Here is a 13,504-nt window from a genome sequence, read left to right as displayed (position 1 = left end):
TCGTTTCTTTGTCACTTATGAATATTTGTTCCCGTATTTTCCATGGTTGATGTGAAGCCAATAGTGTTTAATTTGTGATTAATCTAGAAGTTATCCGACGTGTTATCATTATATTACACTATTTGAAGAATGTGTTAATTAGTTCATATACATAGCTACATTCATATCAACGTCAAATAATTAAATGCATTCGTTGGTTTCACAGATAAGCAAAGCACAATCATTTGCATGCACTTTCAAAGGTAGAGAGATACCAAGAGACTCCGTTTTGGTCACTAACTGTAAACCTTTTAAACGACTGCGACTGTCCTACTATGACCAGATGGCCGCATTGCTATTCCAAGAGAAGCGCTCAATATCAGCGCCTTGCCTTTTGAGAAGCAGTGACGCTACCTACCTGAAAGCAATTGACTCAGAAACGCGGAAGTGAAGTCAACTTATCTTTAGCTCAGTACAGAAGTTTTTAATATTGTACTTTTAGTATAATTAGAGCTCCATGTCTGAAGTAAGGGTAAACGTTTCATGAGTAATGAAGGAAACGGCGCTCCAACGACAGAATATGTGAATGGTGATCAATTTTCGCTCAATTTGGATTACGAGTGTATTGCAACATGTACTTCAAGAATCCAGAGCAGGTGAGGAAAATAATTTATTAACAATTCACCTGCAAACCACTTAGGAAACATGTTTTCATGTACAGTATTTTGAATGATTATAAAATCAGTTGGACTGAATAATGTATTTTAAAAATGTTATACTCACTCATGGATTATGGCAATGAAACTGCTTTTTAGAGGTGACCTCATAGCAGGTTAAAATCTATTGCCATCTTGCTATAGCCTGTGCAGAAATCAATACGTTTGTGAGTATGCTGAGTTGTGTTATGTTACTGTAACAAAAGTGGTATACAGTGCCTTATCTATGGACTAGATGTGGGTCAAATGTCACATACACCCTCATTTTACAGGTGTTTTATTTGGACTGCGAACACATTGACTGTGGCTCATTGTAGCTGAGGTTTCCTGTAACTTTTCTGCCTCGTAGTATGACCATGTGCAGTGCCATCAAAGTATTCAGACCCCTTGACCTTTTTACACATTATGTTACAGCATCGAGTCTTTTGGGTATGGCGCTACAAGCTTGGCACACCTGTATTTGGGTAGTTTCTCCCATTCTTCTCTGTAGATCCTCTCAAGCTCCTACAGGTTGGATGGGGTGCGTTGCTGCACAGCTATTTTCAGGTCTGTCCAGAGATGTTAGATCGGGTTCAAGTCCGGGCTCTGGCAGGGCCACTCAAGGACATAGAAACTTTTCCCAAACCACTCCTGTGTTGTCTTGACTGTGTGCATAGGGTCGTTGTCATGTTGGAAGGTGAACCTTCGCCCCAGTCTGAGGTCCTGAGCACTCTGGAGACAATTTTCATCAAGGATCTCACAGTACTTTGCTCCGTTCATCTTTGCCTCAATCCTGACTAGTCTCCCAGTCCCTGCCGCTGAAAAACATCCCCACAGCATGATGCTGCCACCACCATGCTTCACCGTAGAGATGGTGCCAGATTTCCTCCTTGGCATTCAGGCCAATGAGACCAGAGAATCTGTTTTCTCATGGTGTGAGAGCCTTTAGGTGCCTTTTGGGAAACTCCCAAGCGGGCTGTAGTGCCTGTTACTGAGGAGTGGTTTCCGTCTGGACACTCTACAATAAAGGCCAGATGGTTGTCCTTCTGGAAGGTTCTCCCATCTCCACAGATGAACTCTAGAGCTCTGTCAGTGTGACCATCGGGTTCTTAGTCACCTCCCTGACCAAGGCTCTTCTCCCCCCGAGTTTTGGTGGTTCCAAACTTCTTGCATTTAAGAATGATGGAGGCCACTGTGTGCTTGGGAACATTCAATGCTGCAGAATTGTTTTGGTACGCTTCCCCATATCTCTGCCTCGACACAATCCTGTCTCTGAGCTCTACGGACAATTCCTTCGACCCCATGGCTTGGTTTTTGCTCTGACATGCACTGTCAACTGTGGACCTTATAGACAAGTGTGTACCTTTCCAAATCATGCCCAATCAATTGAGGTGGATTATCAATGGAAACAGGATGTACCTGAGCTCAATTTTGAGTCTAATAGCAAATCGTCTGAATACTTATGTAAATAAAGTATTTCTGTCTTCATTTTTAATAAATTAGCAAAAAAATTCTAAACTGTTTTGCTTTGTCATTATGTGTGGGTGTCGATTTGCTAAGGAATTGTTTTTATTTAATCCCTTTTAGAATAAGGCTGTAACGCAACAAAATATGGAAAAGGTCAAGTGGTCTGAATACTTTCCGAAGGCACTGTATAGGCTGGATCCATTGCAGCAGCTAAAATAAACAAAAATCCCAGACCAACTTAAAATATTTCACTGATTTAAAGGTCACTTATCTGGCCTTTGGGTTTCAAGCATAACTTCACTCAAAGTTGGCTGAACAGTCTCCCACCATGGTCCTCATCTAAAGCATGTAGATCTTTGAGAAATTGTCAGGTCTCAGCTTTTTACCCTGGACCATGTTTCTCTGAAGAGTGTCTATGATTTATGTGATGCTGAGGCCTGATGTATGACACCTCTCCTCTGGCAACCCATGCTATATCCACTACACAATACCCTACATCAGAGCCAGCCTCCTTTCAACGTTTGCCTGGTCTTCTTGGCTGTGCTCCTGGTGAAACAGGTTATTTCATTAAAGTTTATTCAACTGCACTAAAGAGGGTAATAGTGGCACACCTCCAAAATATGATCAGTCAAGATTGGATCATGTCTCTCGAGACATAGCAGAGCATAGAACTCAGTGTGGCCTTTGAACAAAATGTAAATGTTATATTCTGAGGTTTAAATAATCCCATCTTTTGTACAGCAAAAGCTACAAGCCCTCCCAGCTAATCAGTGTGGGGCGTGTTGGGGCCTGTAATCTGGAAAATCCGGTGGGAGTCTGGAAGAATGAAAGTGAAAGACTGACAGGCTTTAGAGAGAAACCTGCATAACAACAGAGATGGCAAGAGGGATGGCCCAGTTGCCTTTATTTGTTTTACCCCTCTGCTTAGAGATGTGTGTTCTTGACATCTCATGGACCAACTGTAAAAAGGAATTTGCCTAATGTCCCTTTTTTCGACACAGGATAGTGAAGCCACAATGACAATTTGGCTGTAGTGAATGAAGGCACATCATTGACCATTATGTTAGCTGAGAGGTTCCTTGTGGTCCATGCTGACTGGCACATGCCTGGCAGACCACTGCAGTGAGGTGGGGAGATGGGCCAGCCTTTGTATCACAAGAGAGATGTCACATTGTTCCTCTTTGTTACCCTGTGTTTTAGGATGGTAATGAGCTGCAGGAGAGAAACACGGATGGCTTTGACAATACCATGGAGGCATTACTCCCAACTCTGGTAAGCGACAACACAACACACACCATCTATTAATTTCACCGCATTCATAACTTAGAGACATACATAGTCATACAGGTGATAATTATTCAAGCTGTTTGTATGACACAGTCCCTAGAATACAGAAATATGTATGTTTCCCACAGCACCAGCAGAGAACATATGATTATGTTCTAGTTGCTGACAAAGTTGAGGACCAAGATCACCCAAAGTTTCTGAAGCAGGTGGCTTTTATTGACCACCTGAGGAAGAAAAACATGAAAGTGACAGTGAGTTTGTTACTTCATTGAATCATGTTTACATTCTATATGGAGCGTTGTTGAGGCAAGGTTCCTTTTATTGGGATGTGTACAACTGTAGAGAATGTGTGGAAGTTATACTGTATGGCCAATCCTCCCAAAATGATCAAATTTCACCTGGTTCAATGCTCATCTTGTACTTTGCCTGTTTTTGTGTCAGAAAATCGTTCATGATGACAAGGTGTTTTATGGTGTCCGGGCCCCAAAGGAGATCTTTGACAAGTACAGGTACCTACTAAAGGTGTCTGATGCTTGCAACTGGAGCGGCGACCGGAAATGTGTCATTATCCCTCACTCAACCAGGTGAGATGCATTGAACTCTCACTCTTGCCATTCCATACGCAAAACACATTAACTTCCAACATGTTCTCTTACCTTTTTCTTGGTTTTTTTTCAGGATCAGAGTAGTGCATTACATCCTACACCACACCCATATCAACACAGGAGGTATGTGAAGTGCTCCCTCCATTGATCTCTTTAGCAACATATTTGTCCCTGACTTCAATTGTTCGTCAATCGTAACCCTCTTTTTCATTTCAACACAACAGAGAACCTCGAAGAGCTCCAGAAGAAGGGTGTCTTTGAGGCCACGTTCTGCCTGCATGAGGTTAAAAAAAACTTCTCCTTAATAATAATTAATATACCTGTATACCTGATTAGTATACCTGATTACTTGTTCAATTTTGAGGGGCATTGCAGCTGTTTATGCCTTGTATAATCGTAAGTAGCCCATATGAAATTCATTGATGTGAAATACATCTACAGTATGAGCCGCTTTCTGTTTTTATAGAGGAACAAGCAAAAGGTGTTGAAACAAAAGTGGGCACGATGGTCTGCTCTCTGTACGACCCAGCCTGTCGATGATGTCAGGTAAGACCTTCTATATATCCTGCTGTGTTTCTGTGTCTTTTGGTTTCACAGTGGCCTTTCCTCAATTGGATTTGCTCAACTCCTGCATCCTCTCACCTCAGTCCTCTCTGGCCTCCTTTTGAAAAAGGTCATAGGTAATCAAGGAGAGGCGTCGAGAAGGGGGAATGTGAACAAAATTGTGCTTGTATGGAATAAGACTCCTTGTGCAATAGCACATGGACGTAAATGACGTTTGCAGGGTGGAATCCCCAAGTAAATGTATACAGTGATTAAAAACAAATGTAGCTAGCTAGTTGTGCAAGACATGTTGTAGATAAAATGATCAATAGAATATTGTTTTTAAATGTTTGCATGCTTTTCTCCTTCAAGAAAACAATAGCTGATTTCAAAGTGGATGTGGAAGATTAAAACTCTTCCGCGAAGGAATCATGTAGGATTCACTTCTGCTTCCATGCCAAAAGGAGGCTATCGAGGAAGGGAGGACCATCTTTCGTTTCCTACAAAACATTGTCACTTTCCTTGACCATTTATCGGTTTCAGGGTCAACGAGGTAGGAGGACTGGGGAGAGAGGGTGGAGAACAGACTTTTGCCCAAATAAGAAAAGGTCTATCTCTCTCACTTTCAAAGCAATTAACTCTGTTTCCAGGAAGTATGTCAGCTAGTGGTTATATCCACACAGAACTTTGGGTTTGCCGATGCAGCTAAATGTGATGTGCTTACCTAAAGCAGGATTTCCCAAACTCAGTCCTGGGGCCGCCCCTGGGTGCATGTTTTGCTTTTTCCCCTAGCACCACACAGCTGATTCAAATAACCAACTCATCATCAAGCTTAGTTTGAACCAACTAAGAACAGCCCTTAGCTGTGGTATATTGGCCATATACCACACTCCCTCGTGCCTTATTGCTTAAATATATAGCATGCAAATAGTAATACAACATGTCATTTACCTCAGTGGTGTGAAAGGGAAATTATCAAGATGACACTAAACTAAACTGTGAAACTAAACTACGTGTTAATTAAATATTCTTTTAATCCCCCTGGAAACCTAGTAAGGGGTGTTAACTGATTAGGAATGTCATTTTCCTGGTTTGAATTTGAACATGCAAACTGAAATGTATCTATGTCTGTCAGGAGTTACTTTGGAGAGAAGGTGGCTCTGTATTACCTGTGGTTGGGCTGGTACACCATCCTGCTGGTCCCTGCAGCCATTCTGGGTGTGATTGTGTTCCTGTATGCACTGGCTTTCTTCAACACCAGCCCCCTCATGTGAGTTGACAGACCCACTGAGACAAATTCTTTATTAAGCTGATTGGTGCTGACATTTTAGTAGGAAGAAAAAATAGGTTACATGGAGTTGCTCCTCTTTAAAACGCTCATGTGTTTCTGAAGGTGCATTGTGTGTCTTCATATTACAGAAAGGAGGTCTGTGAGTCTGACACCGTAATGTGCCCGAGGTGTGACAAGTGGTGTCAAGTATGGCAGCTGCGTGACACCTGTACCTATGCCAAGGTAACTCATGTCATTCTACCATACTGCATTGCAAATGTTACTATTTACAAAAATAGTTAATAAAGTTTGTATGTTCAAAATGTGTCTTGTGTGCAGGTGAGTCATCTGTTTGACAATGAGGGGACGGTGGCCTTTGCTATGTTCATGGCAGTCTGGGGTAAGTCTCTCACACAGGGTAAAACTGATTCTTTCCATCCAATACATTTTTAATTCAGATAAATCTTGACTGTCATGACTTGTCCTTTTTATTTTTCCAGCTACCATTTTTCTGGAGCTGTGGAAGAGACACAAAGCAACATTTGTGTCCAAATGGAAAGTCTTTGACTGGTGTGAGGAAGAGGTATGGTTTCACTTAGGCCTAAGTAACCATTATATGTCTGGATTTACTGTATACTATAGGATGTTTTTAGCATGGTTTAGGTTGTCTGTTACTCATTGATATTACCCAATCATATACTCTTTCAAATAACAAAAATAATGTTCTGTTGATTCCTGTCATCTTATGGTAGGGACCCATTGTGTGATTGATATGACCTCAGACTCATGCTGTGGTATAATCCTGAATATTGTTCCATTTGGCCTGCAGGAGGAGCTCATCCTGGGAGTAGTGAATGATCCAAACTGCCATCCCAAAGAGTTTCGCCATTCTTATCTGCGCAGCACTCTAGTTCTGGTGCTGGTCACTCTCATGGTCAGTCCCAGTCAGTCACTCAGTGCCATATTGCATCACAGACGTAGCAGTTTTCATCCTGGGCTATACCAGTGTTTAGCTCCGGTTCAGTCAATGTTGTCCTCTCACTGTGTGTGTGTGTTCTTTTACCAGTTGGTTCTGATCATCGGGCTAACCCAGGCTCTGGTGGTGTTCCGTGTGGTTGCTGCCGTGCAGCTGTCAGAGGGAACATGGGAGTTTGTAAGGGACCATGCCAACACTGTAGCAGTAATGTTGGGTGCTGTACTACACTACTTCACCATGCAAGTTATGACCAGAGTAAGTTTAACCAGTAACCCCTCTAAGTCATGCAGACCTGCACAATCCCTAACTCCTCTCCACTCTTACCCGGAAAGGTCAACAAGGCGGTGGCCTTCAAGCTGTGTGAGATAGGTGAGTCTGAAGAGGCACATATGTTTGCATTGAACATTTTCATTTACAATCAAACATGTACATGTTCATCTCTGTAATTCCATCAGATGGAATTGTACTTACCTAAGTGAGTCAATGAATTAAGTTAACATTTCTGCTCTTGCCTGCAGAGAAGACACAGTCATTTGCAGCCACTGAGAGGAGCTTCACTGTTAAGATGTTTACCTTCCAGTTCTTCACCCTCTTCTCCTCACTCATATATGTGGCATTTTTCCTGGGCAGGTACTGAGTGCAACGTGTGTGTGTCGTGTTAATATTTGATCGGGCTAACAGTACATGGGGCTCCCGAGTGGTGCAGCGGTCTAAGGCACTGCGTCTCAGTGCTAGAGGCGCCACTACAGAACCTGGTTCGATTCCAGGCTGTATCACAACTGGCCATGATTGGGGGTCCCATAGGGCGGCGGCCAGCATCGTCCGGGCTAGGGTTTTACCCGGGGTAGGCCGTCATTGTAAATAATAATTTGTTCTTAACTGACTTGCCCAGTTAAAACCAAGGGAAAAACTGTTGGTAAGGTACTGCTCTGTGTCAGCTGTCATGGGCAGCCAAGCTGTATGGAGAAGGTGCTTTCTGTATCTGTGAGCCTTGAAATGTTTGAATCCTGAACCATAAAGGTGTAAGTATTTGAAATGTTTACATTTAATGAATCTAAACACACTGTTCTTGTGCATAGGATAAATGGTCGCCCAGGCAGCTATGTTCGTATTTCTGGTAAATGGAGATTGGAGGAGGTGGGTAGCTCATCACTATTTAAAAAAAGTATTACTTAACATGGGATTATGACATGGTTGAACGGTTTGGATTGTCTTTAGACTGTTACCAGACTGTTACCATATCTGCCTTTTCCTGTCCTTGTCAGTGTCATCCCAGTGGCTGCCTCACTGACCTCTTCATTCAAATGGCCGTCATCATGTTGCTCAAACAGACACTGAATAACATCTTTGAGTTTACTGTGCCGTAAGTACAGTATATAGCTATGGTTATCTAACTGCTTAACATAGATACATTCTGAGGAAATGAATAGGTTGAATAAGCCCTTTGATGTGTTGAGTAAGCTTTTGGTAATGCAAATAAACATTTGACTGTCAGTCAGATGATAAAACCCCATGTAAAAATGAATTGTAGTTAATGAATTGAATACATTTCTAACTAACCGAATTAGACATCCAAAGTGGAGCATCATACTTTCTCACTTTAGGTTGTCCTATGTTGTTGTGCAGCTGGTTCAAGAGTTACTTCAGACGGACTACAACTAAGAGGCTGGAGAGGAAGTGTGGCCACTGCTACAAAAATGCATGTCGCGAAGAGGAGAAGATGGGCCATGACCCATGTGATATCTGCAAGCTGCGTGATTGGCTCCGCAACTACGATCTGAATGATGTCAACTCTTTCAGTCTCTTCAATGAGTTTCTGGAAATGGGTACGTCGCTACCTTCCATGGATGTCTCATTGTCTCTCCAAGTCCAACGTTTTTATTTATTTCACCAAAATGATTGTCTATCTCTCTCTTACACTGTGATTCATGGTCTCTTTTATGTTCAATGATTCTGCCCAGTTGTTTTTATTGACTTCCCAATCCCGTCTTGAATGTTAAATCTCTGTTGTGTTATTACACTCTTCTCCTCATGCAGTTGTTCAGTTCAGTTTCACCACCATCTTTGTGGCGGCCTTCCCTCTGGCCCCTCTACTGGCCCTCATCAACAATATCTTTGAGATCCGTCTGGATGCCATCAAGATGGTCAGCTTGGAACGCAGATTAGTCCCCAAGAAAACCAATGACATTGGTGAGTTAAAACAGTATATGTAAAAGCTTGTGCGTCTCTGGTAAACTCCTTACCATGTTTTTGTTGGGGCTTGTATGCTCATCCCTTAATATGATTCCTCAGGTATATGGACCAAAGTTCTGGAAGCTATTGGTGTTCTGGCTGTCATTGCCAATGGGCTAGTCATTGGGGTGTCCTCAGACTTCATCCCTCGGCTGGTCTATCGCTACCACTACGGACCCTGTGCCAACGGAGAAGCTGATGTACAGTAAGTTCTACTGTAGCACCTTGTGCAGTGACTGGTGCATGGGTTGCACCTACAGTAGTGTAGACCTTTCACAGAGCATTGTCTGGACTCTTAAAGCAATGAATGCCATAGTAATAATGTAGATGATGTCATCTGATAGACTACATTCGAGCCTCCCGAGTGGCGCAGCGGTCTAAGGCACTGCATTGCAGTGATTGCGGGGCCACTACAGACCCTGGTTCGATCCCGGGCTGTGTTGCAGCCAGCCACGACCGGGAGACCCATGATTCGGCGCACAATTGGATCAGCGTCGTCCGGGTTACGGAAGGGTTTGGCCGGCCAGGATGTCCTTGTCCCATCGCGCTCTAGCAACTTCTGTGGCGGGCCATGTGCATGGACGATGACACGGTTGCCAGTTGTACAGTGTTTCCTCTGACACATTTGTGCGGCTGGCTTCCGGGTTATGCGAGCAGTGTGTCAAGAAGCAGAACGGCTTGGCAGGGTCGTGTTTCAGAGGATGCATGGCTCCTGACCTTCGCCTCTCCCGAGTTCATACGGGAGTTGCAGGGATGGAACAAGACTGTAACTACCAGTTTGGATATCACGAAAATTGGGGAGATAAATTAAATAATACATTCTTTATTGAAACTGTTCCAAAGGCTTTGTAAGGCAGAGTTCAACAGTTCCCTAGTTTAGTCTTTATTGGTGTAAGTAACCATGCTGCCATGCTGTGGACAAATGGGTATATTTGCATATGAAACAAAGCACTGTGGGTAAACACTGGTGGCAGATGTCAAGGACATCCTAAAGTTGTAATAATACTGACTCGCCATGTTACCATGTGACTGTTTCCAAATTCCCAAACAATTGGATATGGAATTATGATTTTGTATAAGCAAACTAAGTTGTATGCTTTTAAATGTATGTTTTGTGCTGGGCATTATTTTGGGGGTTCTCTTAACTGCATAAAACCTCATGAGTTGGAGAAGGGTACTGCAGGTTTGTTTTTATATGACCATAATCCCTTTTTCCCCCCCTTATAGCTGCATGAAGGGCTATATCAACGACACTCTATCCACTGCTCATATAACAGACCTGAGCGTGCGGAATGATTTTTTCCCCAGTCAACTGATCACAGAGAGCGGCTTCAATGTTACACAATGCAGGTGGGCATCTGTAAGGCACAACTAGGTCACTACAGAAGCTACTATTTACCAAAGCCTGTCTCAACCTTACTGCCCATCTCTTAATTTCACTGTTTATATTAACTGAGTGTTTGAATAATCAGAAACCAAAGCAACCAATTCTCCTCAGGCATGCATACATGTAGCGAGAGTCTATGCAGTCACAAACAGAAAGAAACCCAATCCAGTGATAACAGTAATTGTTGAGAGAGATTGTTGATGGTGAAACTGGTGTGTTTTCCCAGCTATAAAGACTACAGAAATGATGTTGACTACAGCCTCACCTCCCAGTTCTGGCTCATCATGGCTGTACGCTTTGCCTTCGTCATCCTATTTGAGGTATGTCTTTCTTTGCATCCATGAATATGTGTATTTGCGTCAAACTACTTAGATTATTTTCAGTATAGTTTTGGCACATCAGGAATCACTGAATTCCATATTGATTTTAATTCAGCTCTGCACCCATGATCAAATCAGCCGTTATTTAAAGGGCATTTAAAATTGTGACACTTTACAATAAAACTAAAGATGTTAAAGCAAACACAAAGGATGTCTAAAACAATAAAATCACTTGTTAAAGGCCAAGCTAAAAAGGTGAGTTTAGGGTTTTGTCAAAACCTTATCCTTGCAACTCCAAATGGCCATTGAGCAATGCCAAATATCATGGATATGATTGAACAAGCCTGTCTGCCTTTCACCTCTATCTGTAGCATGTAGTGGTCATCTTTAAATTCATTGCTGCCTGGTTTGTGCCGGACTCCCCCATGCTGGTGAAGAACGACAGACTGAAGGACAAACTCAGTAGACTCAAAGAGGAACTGCAGTGAGTTAAAACATATGGTTATAGACTACCACAATATTCCTTGTATGAACATGTATTATAAAGTGTTACCTTTGGTGTTGCCGTACTTCATCTGCATGGAACGTATTATCCCCATAGTGATTTCCATGATCTGATGAAAAGGAATGTTGTCTGTGTTGACAGGGATATGAAGTACAGCCAGTCCACAGATGTGTGATGACTGCAACTGAGGGACATCCTAAGACATGACACATGACTTTGAAGATTTTAAAAAAGACACATAAAAAATTATGCTCTCTGCACTGTCCTGAGATCAGAATCTTACAGCATAGCTAGCACCTGGTTATGAGAGGTAGGACAGCCTCCTCTCCCAACACCCCACATGGTCAACACTGTTTATACCGGTGTGATTAATGGCTACCCGTGGCGCATGCAAACGTATCTTAATAGCCGATCGGGGTGACAAGTTTCTACGAGGATTAGACTGCTCCAAACTCTATTTCACGTATAAGCAAGGGTACCCCAATATAAATGAACCAATATACTGACAGACTAACCTCAGATACCAGACGCCAAACCACAACTGGGGTTCATAAGAAGAGGTCCATATAACATTGTATTTTCTTGAATGACTGATGACCCAGCAGTAGCCTCAGCCGAGTCCCCAACAACCAGATGTTCCGGTTTTCAGGGGATATGGAAAGAGAGCCTGTGACGCGACTTCCGCTTTTAGACGTTAACAAGGCGACACTCCATCTTAACTCCTCCTCCACATTTACCGGATTGGTTGAACAGTGCAGAAGATAACGTTTTTTTTTCTTCTCGTCAAGACCAGTGTGTAGGGGATCTAGTTTCAGGCATTTATTTTTTCTAATCAAAAGGGGACCATCGCAGTCTTCCAGAAGTTTGGTTGGTGTGAAATCAGATAAATTAAAAGGTGTAATGGGTCCGTACACAAAAATGTTGCATAAAGATGACTTAATTAAAATAAAAATGTATTTTCACTGCAGGGATAGCATACAAACTTTTCAACTTTTCAACCTTCTTCAGTGTGTAGATTTATTTTATGCCTGCTCCATTAGGTTAACCTAGCAGGGATGCCTATACAGTAACAGAGTTGGGGTTCATTTTGTTTCACAAACTGTACATGACATACAAATGGAAAACCTGAGTTGAAATGTATTGAATACCGTACTCTGGCCAATCACGTTTTACAAAGAACTGCAGTAGTTTTATTTTGGGTAAGGGTGTGACATCCTGTTTTGCAAATACTGTACTGATGTTTACATGCTTTTAGTAACCTATGTGCTCTCAACATATAGAATCACAAAGTGTGAATAATGTCATTTCTTTGTTATATAATTATGCATCTCTTGACTTTCCTTTTAATCCACTGCATTATTTCTTTATTTGAAATTTAAATTCAAACATAGCGTTGCTTTATGTTCTGTATGAACAAGAGTTTTTGTAAAGTATAATTCAGAAATGATTTGAGCCAAAAATTGATATTGTATTGTTGTTGGAATGGTGTACATTTTGAGTTGCTGTATTTTTATTTTTTTTTACTGTATATTGTACATACAGTATGTGACAGGGTTTTGCTCATCAGTCTCAGTCACCTGAGTGAAAGTGCACTATAATTGTGTTCATTTGCTTCTCACTTTTGATGGACCGACAGGACAAAGATTAAAGCCTCAGCTGAATGTGTACTTGAGGATTTTTTGGGGGTAAGCTAAGTAGACACAATTAACTACCATTTGGTGGACCACACCCTGTGTAATTCCCTAACAAGTTGAGCCTGATCAACACCCAAAAAACAATTTTCACATTAGGTCAGGTAAATAAAACAGAAGAGATAGTTATAGAGAAAGTGGTCCAATAGAAGGTTTCTATGAAACAACCCTCTATGAACATAGTGTATGTATACCACAAGAGGGCAGAGTGGTCTTCTCTTCTACAGCCCAAAGTTATATACAGCACTAAACTACCTAACCTACCTTGTGAAAATAGATTTGGCAAAGTGAAGGGAAATGAAAGGGCTCATCTACATGGTCTGCTAAAAGCAGTTCCTAACTACATGTCATCTTACTGTAGCGATCCATGTCCCCTGGCCTGTTATTTCATTGAGAGTTCCTATTAGAGTTAAACCAAAAAATATTCTCAGTGTTCCAATAACATAAATCCTCTTAGTGGGTTCACTTCATATCTGCATTCAGTGAGGTTGCAGAAATACTAAGGTCACACTGAGCATATAAAATATACTTTTGTTCTTACTTTAAA

The 13,504-nt window shown here is 41.9% G+C and overlaps 1 protein-coding gene across 1 annotated transcript; it reads left to right on the top strand.

Moving 5' to 3' along the window:
- The first annotated feature begins 400 nt into the window (after nucleotides 1-400).
- LOC139411541 (anoctamin-9-like) lies at nucleotides 401-12,931 on the top strand. Its single transcript, XM_071158016.1, has 24 exons — nucleotides 401-635; nucleotides 3,342-3,413; nucleotides 3,557-3,679; nucleotides 3,870-4,012; nucleotides 4,107-4,156; nucleotides 4,258-4,316; nucleotides 4,500-4,579; nucleotides 5,712-5,846; nucleotides 5,996-6,089; nucleotides 6,186-6,246; nucleotides 6,347-6,429; nucleotides 6,676-6,780; nucleotides 6,913-7,077; nucleotides 7,155-7,191; nucleotides 7,341-7,452; nucleotides 7,902-7,959; nucleotides 8,088-8,185; nucleotides 8,449-8,648; nucleotides 8,860-9,012; nucleotides 9,115-9,259; nucleotides 10,282-10,404; nucleotides 10,668-10,761; nucleotides 11,133-11,245; nucleotides 11,408-12,931. Exons 1-24 carry the CDS (start codon nucleotides 612-614, stop codon nucleotides 11,439-11,441), a joined length of 2,361 nt encoding a protein of 786 aa, XP_071014117.1. The 5' UTR covers nucleotides 401-611; the 3' UTR covers nucleotides 11,442-12,931.
- Nucleotides 12,932-13,504: the final 573 nt, after the last annotated feature.

This window comes from Oncorhynchus clarkii, chromosome 6, assembly GCF_045791955.1.
Source record: "Oncorhynchus clarkii lewisi isolate Uvic-CL-2024 chromosome 6, UVic_Ocla_1.0, whole genome shotgun sequence".
In the NCBI taxonomy this organism is placed as follows: domain Eukaryota; kingdom Metazoa; phylum Chordata; class Actinopteri; order Salmoniformes; family Salmonidae; genus Oncorhynchus; species Oncorhynchus clarkii.
The sequence above is the reverse complement of the archived record's forward strand: the minus strand, read 5'-3'. Positions and strand labels throughout refer to the sequence as shown.